A 15,625-nucleotide genomic window follows, 5' to 3' on the forward strand; every position below is an offset into this window, starting at 1 on the left:
GATACTGCAATGCTGAGTGCCAGCTTGACCAGTGTGAAGAGCCATCCTTTGAAGAAGAGGATCTATTTCCTGCTGAAACTCGTGTGCTTTGTCAGCTCTGTGCTAATATTTTGTGAATTTTTCATTTATTACGTGGTAATTTTTCAATGTCGATGGCCGGATGTGAAAGGTGGGGCTCACACAGCTAATGAAGAGACCTCAGCTTCAGTCCTGAAGGCCATGTTTTTAGCTGATACTCACCTGCTTGGTGAAATCAAAGGACATTGGCTGGATAAACTACGAAGGTAGTAATTTAATTTTTGGCATGATCTCTATCCTGTCTTTAGTTTTTAATGGTAATTAATGGAACCTGAGAACTTTGATGCTCCAACATTTAATCCCTTTAACTGCAGAGAAAAGGAAGCTGAGAGATATTTATAGTAGAAGAATGGGTGGAAAATCATATCTAAAACCAAGGGTAACCCAATCATGACTACTGCACAAAGCTGTATTTTAGTTGTTGTTTTGGTTGTGGTTAAAAAAAAAATGCTGAAAAAGTACTGATTCTATCATGACACGAATCTTATAAACTTTTGCTGAAGAAATAAAAGTGTAGTAAAACTCATTCAGTAATTTACTATTCTAATAAATAGTTGTTTAATGGAATTACAGTAGCAATAAACCAACTTGGCATTCCTTCTTGCATGATTTCATTCTGATCTTGTTGCCGTAGAATTACCCACACCAGGTAGGGAGGTACCTACAGCACTTAAACTCAGTTTCTGAGTATTTAAATGGAATTTCTTGGCAACATTCTCAGTGTGTAGGAGCCACCTTCCCATTCCTGAAAGGCTGTGTTCATGTATCTGAAGTGGAGGATGAAGGAGTTATGCATTGATGACTGGGTGCATGTTTTCCCTCTAGGGAATGGCAAATGGAGAGAGCTTTCCAAACTGCTTTGTGGTTGCTGCAGCCAGATATTGTTTTTATTCTGGGAGATGTCTTTGATGAAGGAAAATGGGACTCACCTCAGGTATGACATGAAAAGCTCTCTTGTTTCAAAAAATGAGGATTTCTTGAAGGAAATGGATGGCAGAAGAAAACAGACTAGGTATGCAAGGCTTTGTTTCATGTTACTACAATTTTCCTACTCACAGAAGTTTGTAGTGTTTTAGATACGAATTGATGTGTTGTGATTCTCCTTCATTTTTAGTAACATCTTGGCACTTTTCGCTTGATAAAGAACATAGGAAACGTGAGCATTTTACTAAGCGCATGCTTCTGTATTATACACTTGTAGTTCCTCGTATCCCTCCCATGTTGTGGAACAGATTGATTTCTTCATTTTCTTCCTGCAGGCATGGGCAGATGATGTCAGGAGATTTCAGAAAATGTTTAAGTATCCAGTTACTACTGAGCTGGTGGTTATCGTTGGGAATCATGACATTGGGTTTCATTATGAGTAAGTCCTTTTGGTGCAAGAGATACACCAGTGCCAAGAATGAAATGTCAGCATGCATCAGTAACTGGTTTTGTGTCTGGATGACTTTCTGTGTTCATGTTAAATACTTTTGATCAAATGAGATGGCATTGTAATTTAGAGCAAGATCTTAACAAGTACTCACCTGCATCACATAAGAATACGTTTTAGGACAGGTTTCATAGAATCAGAGCTGTTGGAAGGGATCTCTGGATACCATCCAGCCCAACCCCCTGCTAATGCAGGTTCCCTGCAGCAGAGTACATAGGAAGGTGTCCAAAAGGGTTTTGAGTACCTCTAGAGAAGACGACTCCATGCCCTCTCTGAGCAGCTGTTTCAGCACTCCGTCACCCTCACAGTAAATAAGTTTTTTCTCATGCTTAGATGGAAATTTTTTGTGTTCAGTTTTGTGCCTGTTGTTCTGTCACTGGGCATCACTGAAATGAGCCTGGCCCCTTCCACTTGTCTCCTGCCCTATGGATGTTTGTAAGCGATGATAAGATCCCCCCTCAGTCTTCAGTTTTCCAGGCTGAACAGCGCTGGGTCTGTCAGCCTTTCCTCATAGGGGAAATACTGCAGGCTCCCCATCATCTTTGTAGTCCTCTGCTGGATTCTGTCTAGGATATCTGTCTTTCTTGAACTGGGGAGCCCAGACCGGGACACAGGGCTGATGTGGCTTCACTAGGACGGAGCAGAGGGGCTGAATCACCTCTCTTGACCTGCTGGCCACACTCTTCTTAATATGCCCCGAGATCCCATTGGCCTCCTTGGCCACAAGGACACACTGCTGTTCCATGGCCAACCTGCTGTCCACCAGGACCCCCAGCTCCTTTCAGGCTACTTTTGTGCTTCTTAGAGCATATGCGAAGTTGTTCAGGGCTCACTTTTCTGCATTGGCAGAGAAGTCTTGATGTTTCTTTTTCTTGTGTTGGGCTTCATCATCTGCAAAGTATAAGCATATTCCCTTTCCCATTTCTTTTGCCCTGTGCTCCCCTGGGACATCTGTGACTGGGACATGACACAGCGCTGTCAGTGTCCGGCTGTCCCTGTGCTTGCTGGATGAATACGTGCTCTAAGTAACGTGGCAGCAAGCTGTGGGAGTGGCTTAAAAAATTGCAAAGCAGCTCTGTCAGATTATTTAAGCATTGATTATATTATTATTTATTATTATATACTATTATTTATCTACAATGTCAGTCTCTTACCTCAGTTGTATTTTTATTCTGTGTTGCAGAATGACCACTTACAAGGTACATCGATTTGAAAAAGTTTTCAACTTTACTTCAGGAAAGCTAATAACTCGAAAAGGAACGAAGTGAGTGTATATATATATATATATATATACATATATAAATGTTCTGCCCAGCTGTTAGTGCAATAGGAGAATGAGAACTGGAATTGAATTAGTAATGAATTGAATTGCTAAGTAGGGGAATGCTTCACTTAAATCTGATTATTATTACTTTTACTTCATACCTAGCTTGTGTTATGTTCAGGGTGACATACTCTGTACAAACATACTTAGATCTGGAGGGAAGCTTTTGCTCTAAGCTTGGTCAATTTTCTTTCAAATGGAAAAGTACTGAGGAGTTGGAATGACATTCTTAGGTTTGTATTTGTACTTCCTCGCAGCTGGTAATGACCCATGGCTGTAAACAGAGCAGAATAGGAGTCAGAAAAGAAACAACCAACTCCCATGCTTGCAAGCTGAAAGTTTCATTAATTTTTATAACTTCTTTGGTCCTTGTCTGAAGAATTTGGGAAAGCAGCGGGTGTTTGGCCACAGGTTCCCCACACGGTGGGGTCATGCAGACACTGTTTGGGCTGAGGCCCTGAGCACAGAGCTTGGTGCCAGAGCTGTTATTGGGTGCGTGCTCTTTGGTTGCTGTTATGTACCGTGCCAGAGTCTGGTGAGAGACAGTGTAGTGGGAGTGTGGCAGAGCATTTCTCTTTAAACCTAAGGTGCTACAGGAAGGGCAGAGCCACTGCTGCTCTGCATTTGGCAGCATGTTAGGAGGTTATCATCACTCATGGGAGTATAAGATCCAGAAACAAGGAGGTTGCACTGCTTAATTAATTGAGCAGACATTTAGAATATGCCAAACAGGTCTAGCAGTGATGGTTTTCTCCCCAGGAAGATCTATGAGCTTCATGAATGCTAAGTATAATGCTGTTTATTATGTAGATGTAGGGTCCTACAGATACGTACTCCAGCAGGTTTAAATCAGTTCAGGAACATCTCTGCATCTCCTTTCATATAACAGCACAGCAGAATTCCGGCTTCCAATGGCAGGCAGGTTGTATGTCTGCTCTCCTACTAACCGAGTGCTGCATTCTGCGAGGCAGCACGGTATGAACCTGAGTTCTGGAGGCAGGCAGCCAGATGCAGTGCTGTGGGGCTTTTCAGTCATTCTGAAGGAATGGAACATCCAAAAACACATTTCTGTTGCCTGAAATATGTGCAGAGAGAGAAGCAAAGTTCTCCTTTCTCTCAGAATTCAGTTTAGTTGACTTGTAATATTTCATTCAAATACTGCTTCAGTATCTATTACAGTAATTAAGATGGAGTTAACATAAAATACAGCAGCCAGTATATGGTGCAACCTAATTAATGACTGATTAGAAAGCAGCCTACAAGACAGGCCAATAGCTACAGGATGGATACTTGAAAAGGATTTGCAAAATGTGGCATCAGAAGCTGCAATGTTCTGCAGTTTTGCTCAGCTGTGTCCCATTTTGGAACCCTTGCATTTTATCAAATAAGGCTTATTCTTGTGTGCATGAACAGCAAACACCTTCCTGTCCTCACCACCTCTCTCTCAGCCCACGATGTGGTGTTTTCCAGCTTTGTCCTCGTGAACAGCGTGGCCATGGAGGGCGATGGCTGCACCCTGTGCCGCACTGCAGAGGCGAAGCTTGTGGCGCTTTCTCACAGACTGAACTGCTCCCAGCAGGTAAGATCTGCTGATGACATGGTGATAGCCAGCAGCCTGCCTGCTGCGCTGGAAATGTTGATGCTGTAGCAGCAGTAAAGGTGTAGTGAAGGCTGTTGTCTGAAATAAACCTGCTCCCATTCCTACTGTAACGTGTTAGCAGAGTAACAACTCCTCATTTGTCATCTTAGCCTGTAAATGGTGCTCACTTCCTCGTTATTGCTGTCAGCTAACAGAAGTTGCTTTCTTCTGATCAAATAAGCCATGCACTTCTATTCTTGCTCACTGTTCTGCTCTATATATCCTATTGTACTTTTCTGATTCTGTTCTTGTCCTGCCTGGTTAGCCTGGTAATGTTTCAGTGGTATTATTTCATCAAATCCAGTTGCTTGCTTCATCCCTCTTCACCTTTTCATAGGAGACAGTGCCAGGTGGGCGGCATCATGTGCTGCATTGATAATCAGTCTGAATCCATCTCCCAGTGAAAAAACTGCCTAACCCTAAATGCTGCATCTCAGGCTGCCTTCAATCTCTTGTGCCCTCCTTGTGCAGTGGGAGCCTGTGGTTGCTTTCCACCTTCAGGAAGAGTGCAGCTCAATTCACACCATGTTGTGAATGGGAAATCAGAGCTTTCCCCTTATACCTGCAGCAGTCTCCTGAAAGTTGGTGCAGTATTTAAACACTGTACTCTAGGCTGGTACTGCTTTTCTCAAGAAAGAAACATAACAACTGAAAAATCCAATACCTCAATCTGTAGCTGTTGTTAAGTCCCTTCCCCACCCCTTTGGTACACAGAGGTGAGGACAGTACGTATGGATTGATTTTATTCATAGGAACCGAACCATCCTGAGAAGAAGTGCAGTGATGGAGAAAAGCCTCCAGCTTCACAACCAATCCTTCTGCAGGTGAATTGGGGATGGGTGAGGCAATGTGTCAACGTGCTTTGGGTATTTATGACCTTTCTAGACAGGCTGTGTCATTGACAACTCATCCTTGCTTTGCATTTCACCCAGCATTACCCTCTCTATCGGAAAAGTGATGCAGAATGCAGTGGAGAAGATGCTGCCCCTCCGGAGGAGAAGACCATCCCATTTAAAGAGAAGTATGATGTGCTGTCTCAGGAAGCATCACAAAAGGTTTTCTCTATCGGCAGCTTGAGTATTGGTGGGTGGGTGGGTGGGTTGGTTGGTTGGAGAGTGGCCTGGGTCCCTGGAAACATACTGGCTTGGACATTTTGGAAAGGGCAAACGTTTGCTGAAATGAACTGCCCCTAGGGGCTCCTGCTTACCGCGGCCTCTGAGAGGCTGCTGAGTAGAGCTGTGGATCATCTCCTGAGGGTCAGCGTGATCTGGGCCTTGATTCTGCACGTGGTAAGTGCAGGTGCTCTTAAGCATGCTATGCCACTGTTCTCTCTAGTGTAGCGTTCTGTAGTTTATATAATGTGGCTATTAATGGTAAACCTAGCAGAAAGCCCCTATTTGACAGTACTGCTTCAGCTGCAGGAGTAACTGCAAGAACATGTAAAGTTGCTGTACGCCCCAAAGCTGTGTTGATGTTTATCTCCTGCTGCATAAACATCTTCACTCAAGATGGGCAGTACAGGGTTCTCCCATGGTTGCGAACACCCAGTTGTTTTGTTAAAATGGTATTTCTATCTGCACTGTTCAGAGCATGCTGTTAGCTTCGTTTTTCTGATCTGTGTGGATAGAAAAAGCAGTAGTTGGGTCTTCTCTGGAGATATTGAAGATCTGCGTGGATGCTTTCCAGTGCAGCCTACTGTAGGGAACCTGCTTTAGCAGGGGCTTGGACTCCATTAACAGGGGCCCGTTCCAACCCGTGTGATTCTCTGACTGTGATACTGCACTGCCAACATTAGCCTAATGGAAAACAGAAGTTGATCCAAAACACTCCTTAAGATTGTTAGAACTCCCACATTTTCATTCTGTCAGAAGAAGAAACGGGCCGTGCGTGCGGTCTCCTTTTAGTTACGGCTTACCGCTGTGCTTTCCCATTGCGCACCGCAGCTGCTGTGGTGGTTCCATCCCCGCCTGATTCTCAGCGGGCACACGCACAGCGCCTGCCAAGTGCTGCACACGGGGGGGATCCCGGAGATCAGCGTCCCGTCGTTCAGTTGGAGGAATAGAAACAACCCTAGTTTCATCATGGTAAGTTTTTAATTATTATCTTTTTTTATTTTTGTCAGATAACTCTCATAAATAAATCAACATGGCAGTCAGCTATATTTTAAAACTGATTCTACCTGTAAAAACAAAAAATTAAAAAAAATTGCCTACCCACCCGACCCACTCAGTACACTGCGTCCACTTTATAAAGTACATCTGTGGGAGCCACGTTCTGTGTGGTACAAAGCAATGCTGTTAAAGACCTAATCAGTATATGGGTACAAGCATCTGACATTTGCTTATGAAGAGGGCGCGTTGTAAACTGTTGACTTGTAAAAAAGAATCAGTATTGTGCACCAAACAGTAGAAAGGCTCATGTTACTCAGCTGATTTACCCACTCTAAACAAAGACCATTGCCACCCTGAACTTTCACGTGGTGGTGGTGGCCTCCAGCCTCGGGCACGGATCACTTCACACAGGGAAAGAGTTGCTTGCGTGCCTATGGGCCGCCTCTTGTCCAGTCTGCGTTCATGCAGTGTTAGTTCTGCTTGCGCAGGCAGTTCCAGTGCTCAGTATATCATCAGAGGTAAATCAACACATTCCCCAGGAGAGAAAGAAAACAGAACTCCGAGAAATGTGGAGTAAGAAGCAAAACCTGCACTCTGTTTATGGAGTACTCTGTGACTAAGGGGGCAAATCTTTAAGGTATTTTTCTACTGTTGAGTTTAGGCTCCTTAATACACAGATAACCCCAACCTTTGCAATTCATTTTATGCTACTGTTAATCTTTCTTGTTGAAAATTATTTGTGTTTATTCCGTATTCCTGAGAGCAGCTGCCTTCAAACTATGTATGCTCTCTGCACATGCCAGACAAAACAAGAGGTTGGCCAGTTCAAGCAGCATCCTCCTCGCTATGGTTTTAGCTCAGCCTCAGGCTGCTGTAAACTTGAATTAAATTTCAAGCCAAAACCCAACAAAGTTCTCAGTTGTTTAAGCTAGTGTAGGCAATTTGGATTAGCCAACATGTGTTTTGCAGTGTGTAGCGGGTAGGAGGAGGGCCTGGGGTGAGGAAGGGGCACATTCACGAAGTCTAACTCGAGCTCAGGAAGGCTGCCTCCAGGTTGCTTCCCCGCAGCTGGAGTTTGGCTTCTCCTGAAGGCTGAGCTGAGGAGGAGCCCAGCTCCCCAGTTTCTCTAGCTGAGAAGCAGGCAGATTGGCGCCTGGGCTAATGCTGGCCTGCTGGTTGCTCCATTTAGTGCCCAGCACAGCCAGTACAGACTCTTCAGCCCCCTGGAGAAGGCACTGGTACTGGGAGCTGGCCCCAACCCTCTGCACCCAACACAGAACTTGGGAGCTGGAGGTCTGCCCGCTCTGGTGCAACTCCTGCTGTGGGACCCACTATAAGAGCGCAGTGACACTGTCTGTCTTTCTTTTCCAGGGCAGCATAACACCAACTGACTTCTCCCTCCACAAATGCTTCCTTCCACGTGAGAGCAGAGTCTTCGCTATATACTGGGCAGCAGGAGCCCTGCTCGTCATCCTGGTGCTAGCTCATTTTCAGCTTCTCACTCCACCATTTTATTTTGCTCAGCGTTTAATCAGTAAGCATAAAGCAGCATGAAGAGCCAGACATCTGCATTCAGTCACTGAAATACCAAAGCTGAGAACAGTCAAACATCAGACTATATTCATGCCAGCAAATGACCTAATTTGATTGCTAGTCTGAAGGCAGGTTGCATTTACACATACCATAGAAGTCCTATACAGCTGATATGACTACTACAGGATAAATAATTAACTGAAATGAACGTTCCATGCTGTACAAAAATACTGTATTCTACAATCAAATGAGTCCTTTTCCTGCTATAATTTTTGTATCAAATATGTATATTAAAAGTGTAACTGTACATTATGTAAATCCTGTTGCCTCATCACTTGTCTGCACTAGTGTCACACCCTGGTGGAGGCTCAGTGCAGCAAACTGGAAACGTTTCTCTCTTTTATTGCTGCGTGGCCCTTCTCATGTCACACATCTATTTGGTAGGGTCAGGCAAAAGCAAGATACATCGGCACTGAGAGATGCAGATTTCCATAACCTTTTTAGAATGTCCTACATGAGGGACAAGAAACTTTGCAGTTCCTGTCGCGCCAAACTATTGGATGGCTACCATTTAGCATCTACCAGACAGCAACACGAGGAAGCCTCGCAGATCCAGTTTGCTGGTACAACACCTGAAACCTGCTTAAAACAAAAGTAGGTTGACACCTCAAGCTGCTATTTTTAAAAAGATGTGCTATGATGGGCTTAAAAAAGAGGGCCCTATTGCATCCCAGAGATCTGTGTGGTGAGGGGCCCTCCGGCTGCCGCTCTGCAGGAAGGAAGGTCAAATACAGCTGCAGTAACATTGTCCTGTGCCTCAGCTCCCAGCTGCAGGCAGGTGCTAGGGGCAGGCGCCTCTTGTTCCAGGCTCCCGCAGGGCTGCCAGCTCTTAGCATTTCTGTAATGTCCCACTGCGAAGTGCAGCGGCTCTGTGCTGGGGAGGTGGCAGCTGCAAGGAGCCCCCGGCCGGGTGGCAGCGCTGGAGCAGAGCTCAGCACCTCTGCGCACTGTGCCTAAGGGAGGGTGTGACAAACATCACCATGTCTTGCCACCCATCCCAGCAAAGCTTCTGCTGAGCACTGCTGGGCTGGTAGCTCTTAGGGCAGGGGCTGCTTCTGAGGCCAAGACCGTCTCCTGTTACTTGTCCTGGTACTTTCATTGGCGCGGGAAGCGAGAGAATCTCTGCAGTCAGGGGTTTTGTTGACTAGCTCAGTCCACCCAGCCCTTCGCTTTCTGGGAAATATCTGATGACTCAACTTGCACGTATTAAAATCTACACGTTTCTGAGAAGAAGAAATGGTCATATTATCGTGTCTAAAATGGGGTTGTTTGTCATCAAATAGAAACAAGGACTGCAGTGGGCCGCAGTCTGACTTGAATTTGAGAGGTGGTGGCAGGGGTCTGTAACCACCAGCGATGCTTACAGCAAAACACTGATCGAAGCGCCGAGTTGGAGACCAACGTCGGGAACGTGTCAGCTCTTAATCTCTCCCTAACTTTAAAACGAGGAGTGGGAACGGTCCAAATGTGGTAAAACACTCTGTGAAGTAATGTAGTCTAACACTTCGCTAGGTTTCTGTTATTGCAACTGTAATTTTAGACATTTGTACAGGTTATCTTGGACACAGGAAAAGTATATAGTCACAGACAGAAAACACCTATGTATAAAATATAAAGCAGTGTTATAGTTACTAAAAAGGACATGCCTTATTGCTACAGCAATTCTTGCTTTTATATATTGTACTGTACCACAACTTGTTTTTGAGAATGTCATTTGCATAAATTATTCAAGTTTGAGAAATATTCACACATTTTGATTCTACAATATTTAAAATAAAACAATTTTCTAACGTGTCTCTTTATTAAAAGAGAAATAAAAATGTCATCTTGTAATTCTCTTAGGCCAGACACGAGGGTCGATACAACTTTTTGTCTTCTTTCTCGCTATTTACTTGCACAATGAAAGCCGCTGTTGGTACAGAGATCGAAGAGCTCTACAGAATGGTGCTTTGCACGTTCACAATCTGTCTGTGCCATTGTGAAGTTCTATGAATGACCGAAGAATTACCGAACATATTTTCTAAACAGAAAGCAAAAAAAGAATAATAATAATAAATCCTCGGTTCCCATTAAAACAACACCAGGTTGCAATTTGGACACTCGAATGAATTCCAATGTTTTAAAGCTGAGACTTCGAAAGAGAAAGGCATGTTTGCTGCAACATCCGGTGACGGTAATACCTCACTGGGAAAGGTAAGTGGTTAATTTGCATAATTTATAATTTTTATACTAAAGAGCATTTTTATATAAACCAGAAAAAAATCCCTAAACTCTACAGATAAAGTTCTTACCTCCAGTCACTGCTGCAGGTAAGGTTGACATCAAGCTGTACAGCGCAATCAAAAACATACTTACATCTTAGCTCATTTTACAGGTACAGCCATAATCAAGGCACAAAGATCTTCTACAAGTATTTTTCTTCAATAAAGTTGTACAAAATAATATTACATTTTACAGTCTGTACAATATAATAAACCAGCAGTAAAACAAAAAAATATATATAGGGAGAGGACCGTCGTCCAAGAATGATCGGAACGAAAAGGATCATTTGTGGACAGCACAAACAACGTAAGTGAGGGCGGTCAATTTTCTGCCTAGATGCCACAGGCTGAAAAGGAGCTGTGATTCAAACGCCTGAGGTGCGCAGAGACGCTGAGCTCCGGAACCCCAGAGAAATTGCTTTGTCTTCACTATTCCTCTCAGTATCTACTCTACTTCCTGCGCCAGTAACGGCTTAAAAGAGGAGGTCACCGTATCAGTTGACCTGCAACTCAGAAATGCTAAAAACTGTGACGGAGTAATAAATATTGTGGTGCTGCTACATTGTGTGTCTACTTCCTCGACAGTATTTAATAACCTGATACAAAGTGCATTAATCTTTTTCACCCATCAAGTACTCTTCAATGTCACGTTAAAAAGGAAACCCACACGGAGGGAGCGCCGTGACTTGGCGTCGTCCAGCCAACATCCCGCTCCGAACTGGCACCGACCTGCCGCAACGCGCCGCGGGTCGCGCTCGCTTTCGACAACAAAACCCGAGGGAACAGAGGTAGCCAAAGGGCTTAGTGGAATGACGAAGAAGTGGCATGTCAAAATAAAGCACAAAAATAGTCCCAAAAAGCATGAAGGAAAACCAACCCAAACTCGCTTCAAATCAGCTTTAAGGTTAAATAATTAAAGTAAACCAAGTGAAGAGACTGACATTTCTATAGTATATTCTTCCACCCTGTGTGGGGTAGTATCAAGAGAAAGAGTAAGGAGCAAAGAATTTAAAACCACAGGTTCCACGGCGATCCCCTCACAAGAGTTCGTACTGGCGGAGGTGCATCCTCTGGATGATGTCCCTGCAGTCGTTGAACACTCTGCGGATGTTCTCTGTGTCCACGGCGCACGTGAAGTGTGGGTAGCAGTAGTGCCGGCCGTCTCCGCTCGCCGTACTTATCCTCTGCGGAAACAGGCAGGGAGAAGGGTTAGGGGTCCTGCTGGGGGCTGCTCCCTACCAGTTCCCTCTCCCAGTGACCCGTGCCCTTACTAGAGACCCAAAGCCTGGGAAATGGCACATTATATACCCGACGGCTGAAATAAAAAAAAAAAGGAAGAACTTCAGGGTGTTCCAAAACGAATCACAATTTTGAAATGGAGGGGAAAAAGAGTGATGGATGATATTATGGGATTGGTGTGCTGGTACTCTGTTCATCACCATACAGCAAACTTGTGCTGTGGGCAGTGCTGCATCCTGCCACCGTCTACCCTAGCAATTATTTTCTCTCTCTTTTTTTCTGAAGTGCCATTATGTGACACATTTTTGAACTCCTGAAGACTTGGTGTCACTTCTGAGCCTGAAGCACACTGGAATTCCCAGGACAGCGGCTGAGTTCCTGTGGAAGAGCAGCAGGCACACAGAGCCAGCACACATCACACCTCTTGGAGTTACATGTTCACTGCTGCACAATCCTTCAGGCTGTTAACTGAAGCTCCAGCATCAACCAGATCTCTGGTTATCTTGTTAAAATGCCTCAGCATCTTACAGTATGTTAAAAATTGTAACTTTGTTCCCTGCCACTGTAGGACTGACTGATGTAAATCCATCCTGGATCATATATCTTGAAGACTATGCATAAAAGACGAAGGTCATTCTTGGCATAACCCTTTGGTAAATCCTCCCTGAATGTTGTTACAAGTTGCAGCAGTTAAGCAACAAAAGGCAATGTTTTTTTTCTATCTGGGCAATACTTTTTCTCTCTGTACTGTAACACAGAGATTTGTTTTACCCATGGGAGAAGCCTTTTCAATATGCACAGCTAGATATGCAAATGACTGACATTTAAAAGCAATGATTTACATAATTAGATCAATAAGAAGTTGCAGAGATTTGCAGGAAAATGGAGACACTCTATGCTGATTAAACACAGGGCTTCTAAATATATACTAAGCAAGAATTTCATTTTACTATGCTACATTTAATACCTAGCTCAGGGATTACCCTAATGAGAAATACAAGTTTAATACCCTATTCAGTTGACGGGTCAGTTGTTCAGACCATATCTAAAGCATGAAGTACACTAAACAAGAAATGGAAAAGTTTTACAAATTACCTAAATAGTGGCAAAATTCTGAAACTCAATTAAAATGCTAATTCTGTTTTTCCATGTGCAGGATATGGGCTTCCAGACCTGCCAGAAATGTTTGGGGAGATCACCATCTTGTAACTCTGGGGGTAACCAGAGCCTTAGTGCTGAACAGACAATGTCATGGCCTGGAAATCAACAATGGTGCTATTATAGAAACACTAACAAGTGCAGTAGTGCTTCTGTTTTTAATGCATCATCTGCTTTTCTCTTTTTTTTTTCCCCTTGCAGATCTACATGATGGTAAAATGCCACTCAAATGCAATAGAGTCCAGTTACTAGATCTTTTTCCTTGGAGGAAAAAGAAGACAAGTTGGCCCTAAGATGATGGTCCAGCCTGTTTTTTTTTAGATTACTGCTTCTAATTACTGCTGTTTTTAGAATCATAGAAACACTGAGTTTGGAGAAGATTTCTAAGATCTTCCAGTCCAACCATCAGCCTACCACCACCATGCACTCTAACAATGTCCCTCAGCACCTCATCATGAATCACCTCCAGGGATGGTGACTCCACCTCCTCCTTGGGCAGCTGGCTCCAGAGCTGCGCCACTCTTTTGGACAAGATTTTCCCTATCATCCACCCTGAACCTCTCCTGGTGTAACTTGAGGCCATTACCTCTCATCCTATCACTGTTACATGGGAGAAGAGGCACACCTCCGTCTTGCCACAACCTCCCTTCGGGTTGTTGTAAAGAGCAATATGGTCTCCCCTGAGCCTCCACTCCTCCACTGAACAATCCCAGTTCCCTCAGCTGTTCCAGACCCCTCACAGCTCCATTGCCCTTCTCTGGACACACTCCAGGGCCTCAATGTCATTCTTGTAGTGAGGGGCCCAAAACTCAACAAGGCACTCGAGGTGCAGCTTCACCACTGCAGAGTAGAGAAAGAGAATCACTTCCCTGCTCCTGCTGGCTGCACTATTTCCGATACATATCAGGATGCCATTGGCTTTCTTGGCCACCTGGGCACACTGCTGGTTTGCATTCAGTTGGCTGTCAACTAACACCCCCAGATCCTTTTCCTCCATGCAACTTTCCGTCCCCAGGCCTGTAGCCTTTCGTTATTGTGACCAAAGGGGAGGACTGAGAGTACATTCAATCCCCTCATCCAGATCATCATTAAAGATATTAAACAGGACAGGCTCCAGTACTAGCTGGCCCTTATGGAACACCACTAGTGACCGGTGGCCAGCTGGATTTAACTCCATTCACCACCATTCCTAACTCAGGCACCCTGGAGGTCTGCTCTGAGTGCTTGCAGGGATGCTCGACCCGTTTGCACTGAGCTCCACCTACTTCTGCAGCCTCTAGCTGCTGCAGTGCTTCCCTCCTCCTTCAGGCAGTTCCCTTCAAGCAGCATGATCTCAGCACACTGCAATGAGCACAACAGCACCTCTGCACAGTGTGCTTACAGCAGCTGTTTGCTGGAAGGAAGCAAGAAAGTGTTCAGACCCAAGCCCTACCAATTTAATAACATTCAGTCTTGTCCTTGTGCTTCACTAAAATAACTGTTCTTTCATTAAGTGCTTGCTTGTGCTTATCTCGCACAGCCACTCCTATGCATCACTGCTCTGGTGATACCTGGTCAAAGGATCAATTTCTAAGACTGTAGTTTTTGTGCCCTGGCAGGTCTCTCATTCAAGGATGTTTGATATCTAGGGGAGGGGATGACAGTTTCCAGCGAGGAGACAAGCATTCTGTTTGAGGCAGCTCAGACACTGCCTTTGAACAGCAGCTCCTGCAGCTCCAGAAACAGCTTTTTAAAAACCAGAATGAATCGGAGCGGCCATGCCCCCTGATTTAACAGGGGTTGCCTTCATACTGGCAGTGTATTAAAATATCAGCAGATGGAGAATGCTGTGTACAGAACAACAAAAGTGGGATAGGGAGGATGCTGAACAATGAGAGATGAAGAGCACGGGAGGAGAAAGAATGCTTCTGTGCCCTCTGCCCATGTCAGAAGGAAGGGAAATTTCCTATAAAGCACATTTCCTGCAATGGCGGACGCCGAAGAGAAAACATTGCTGCTGACAGCAGAGCTGACGGGCAGCCCAGCAGCAGCAGTGAGCTCCCTGCCAGGCCGCACCCAGCATTTTCCATGGTTAAAAATTAATGGCTCCAGCTCCATCAGCACTGCACAGCTGAAGGCAGTGGATGCCACAGGGAGCCACACTGATTCCAAAATTGGTGGCCAATGTATTTTGCCTTCTTCATGCTCACACATTACCTTGCAGCTGAATTTGTTGGAGAGGATTTTATATTTATCCTCCTTTATTCAAATTATTTGTTTTAAATTTACCTGGAACATAAGAGCACGTGTATCTACACCCTGGTAGCTGATGGGGAGCTTTAGGGTCTTTAAGCAGTTATGATTTTCACATAAATCCCTGACTTATGCACACCTGCTCCCACAGTAAGAATGATAATGAAAGAGTAAAATCAGACTCCTTTGAGTCATGGCTGGAAACATGGCAGGGCAGGACAAGGTCATAAATGAAAAGACTTAGACAGAAACGTACACAAGCAGAGTCAAGAAGGCTGCAGGCTGAAAATGAACACCTCTTCCTTCCAGCCCCCCTCCCCACTGGATTGTTTCTCCCTGTCCCCTCTGGTCACAGGGCCACTGACCTCTGACCCTGGCTGCCAGCATTAGGAAGGATGCACACAGGCTCTTCAGACCACAGTTCTGACCAGAAATGCCTCACTCACAAGACTTCCCTCTCAAACCAGTGCAAGGTTTAAAGCAACTGTTAAATGACTACATCATATTGAAAAATACAAAGCACAAAGCCAGGAGAGAGACACCTGAGAATTCCTCATG

At 44.7% G+C, this 15,625-nt stretch overlaps 2 protein-coding genes across 7 annotated transcripts in view; one reads left to right on the forward strand and one right to left on the reverse strand.

Moving 5' to 3' along the window:
• The first annotated feature begins 4 nt into the window (after nt 1–4).
• MPPE1 (metallophosphoesterase 1) lies at nt 5–8,429 on the forward strand. 3 transcript variants are annotated; one of them, XM_031588979.2, is made up of 9 exons: nt 5–284; nt 904–1,012; nt 1,338–1,441; nt 2,694–2,774; nt 4,305–4,413; nt 5,226–5,297; nt 5,406–5,528; nt 6,417–6,557; nt 7,956–8,429. In XM_031588979.2, the coding sequence occupies exons 1-9, from the start codon at nt 10–12 to the stop codon at nt 8,136–8,138; spliced, it is 1,197 nt and encodes a 398-aa protein (XP_031444839.1). In that variant the 5' UTR covers nt 5–9; the 3' UTR covers nt 8,139–8,429. The 3 variants fall into 3 exon arrangements, with proteins under 3 accessions (XP_031444839.1, XP_031444842.1, XP_089993480.1); XM_031588982.2 differs by lacking the exon at nt 5,226–5,297; XM_090137354.1 differs by lacking the exon at nt 7,956–8,429 and having other exon boundaries at nt 5,667–6,528.
• A 90-nt stretch (nt 8,430–8,519) lies between these two features.
• GNAL (G protein subunit alpha L) overlaps nt 8,520–15,625 on the reverse strand; it is a 180,611-nt gene continuing 173,505 nt past the window's right edge. For all 4 annotated transcript variants that reach the window (XM_031588977.2, XM_090137353.1, XM_090137351.1 and 1 more), the window contains one exon: nt 8,520–11,622. In XM_031588977.2, the coding sequence (XP_031444837.1) occupies nt 11,476–11,622 (147 nt within the window). In that variant the 3' untranslated portion in view covers nt 8,520–11,475. The remainder of the gene's footprint in view (nt 11,623–15,625) is intronic.

Source organism: Phasianus colchicus, chromosome 3 (assembly GCF_987193195.1).
Source record: "Phasianus colchicus chromosome 3, bPhaCol1.hap1.1, whole genome shotgun sequence".
In the NCBI taxonomy this organism is placed as follows: domain Eukaryota; kingdom Metazoa; phylum Chordata; class Aves; order Galliformes; family Phasianidae; genus Phasianus; species Phasianus colchicus.

Bases quoted from the DNA above. Each gene is read 5' to 3' on its own strand.
- MPPE1 (XM_031588979.2), top strand. From the start codon at position 10: ATGCTGAGTGCCAGCTTGACCAGTGTGAAGAGCCATCCTTTGAAGAAG. The intron at 1,013-1,337 runs GTATGACATGAA...TTCTTCCTGCAG, and splicing joins GAAAATGGGACTCACCTCAG to GCATGGGCAGATGATGTCAG. The intron at 5,298-5,405 runs GTGAATTGGGGA...CATTTCACCCAG, and splicing joins CACAACCAATCCTTCTGCAG to CATTACCCTCTCTATCGGAA.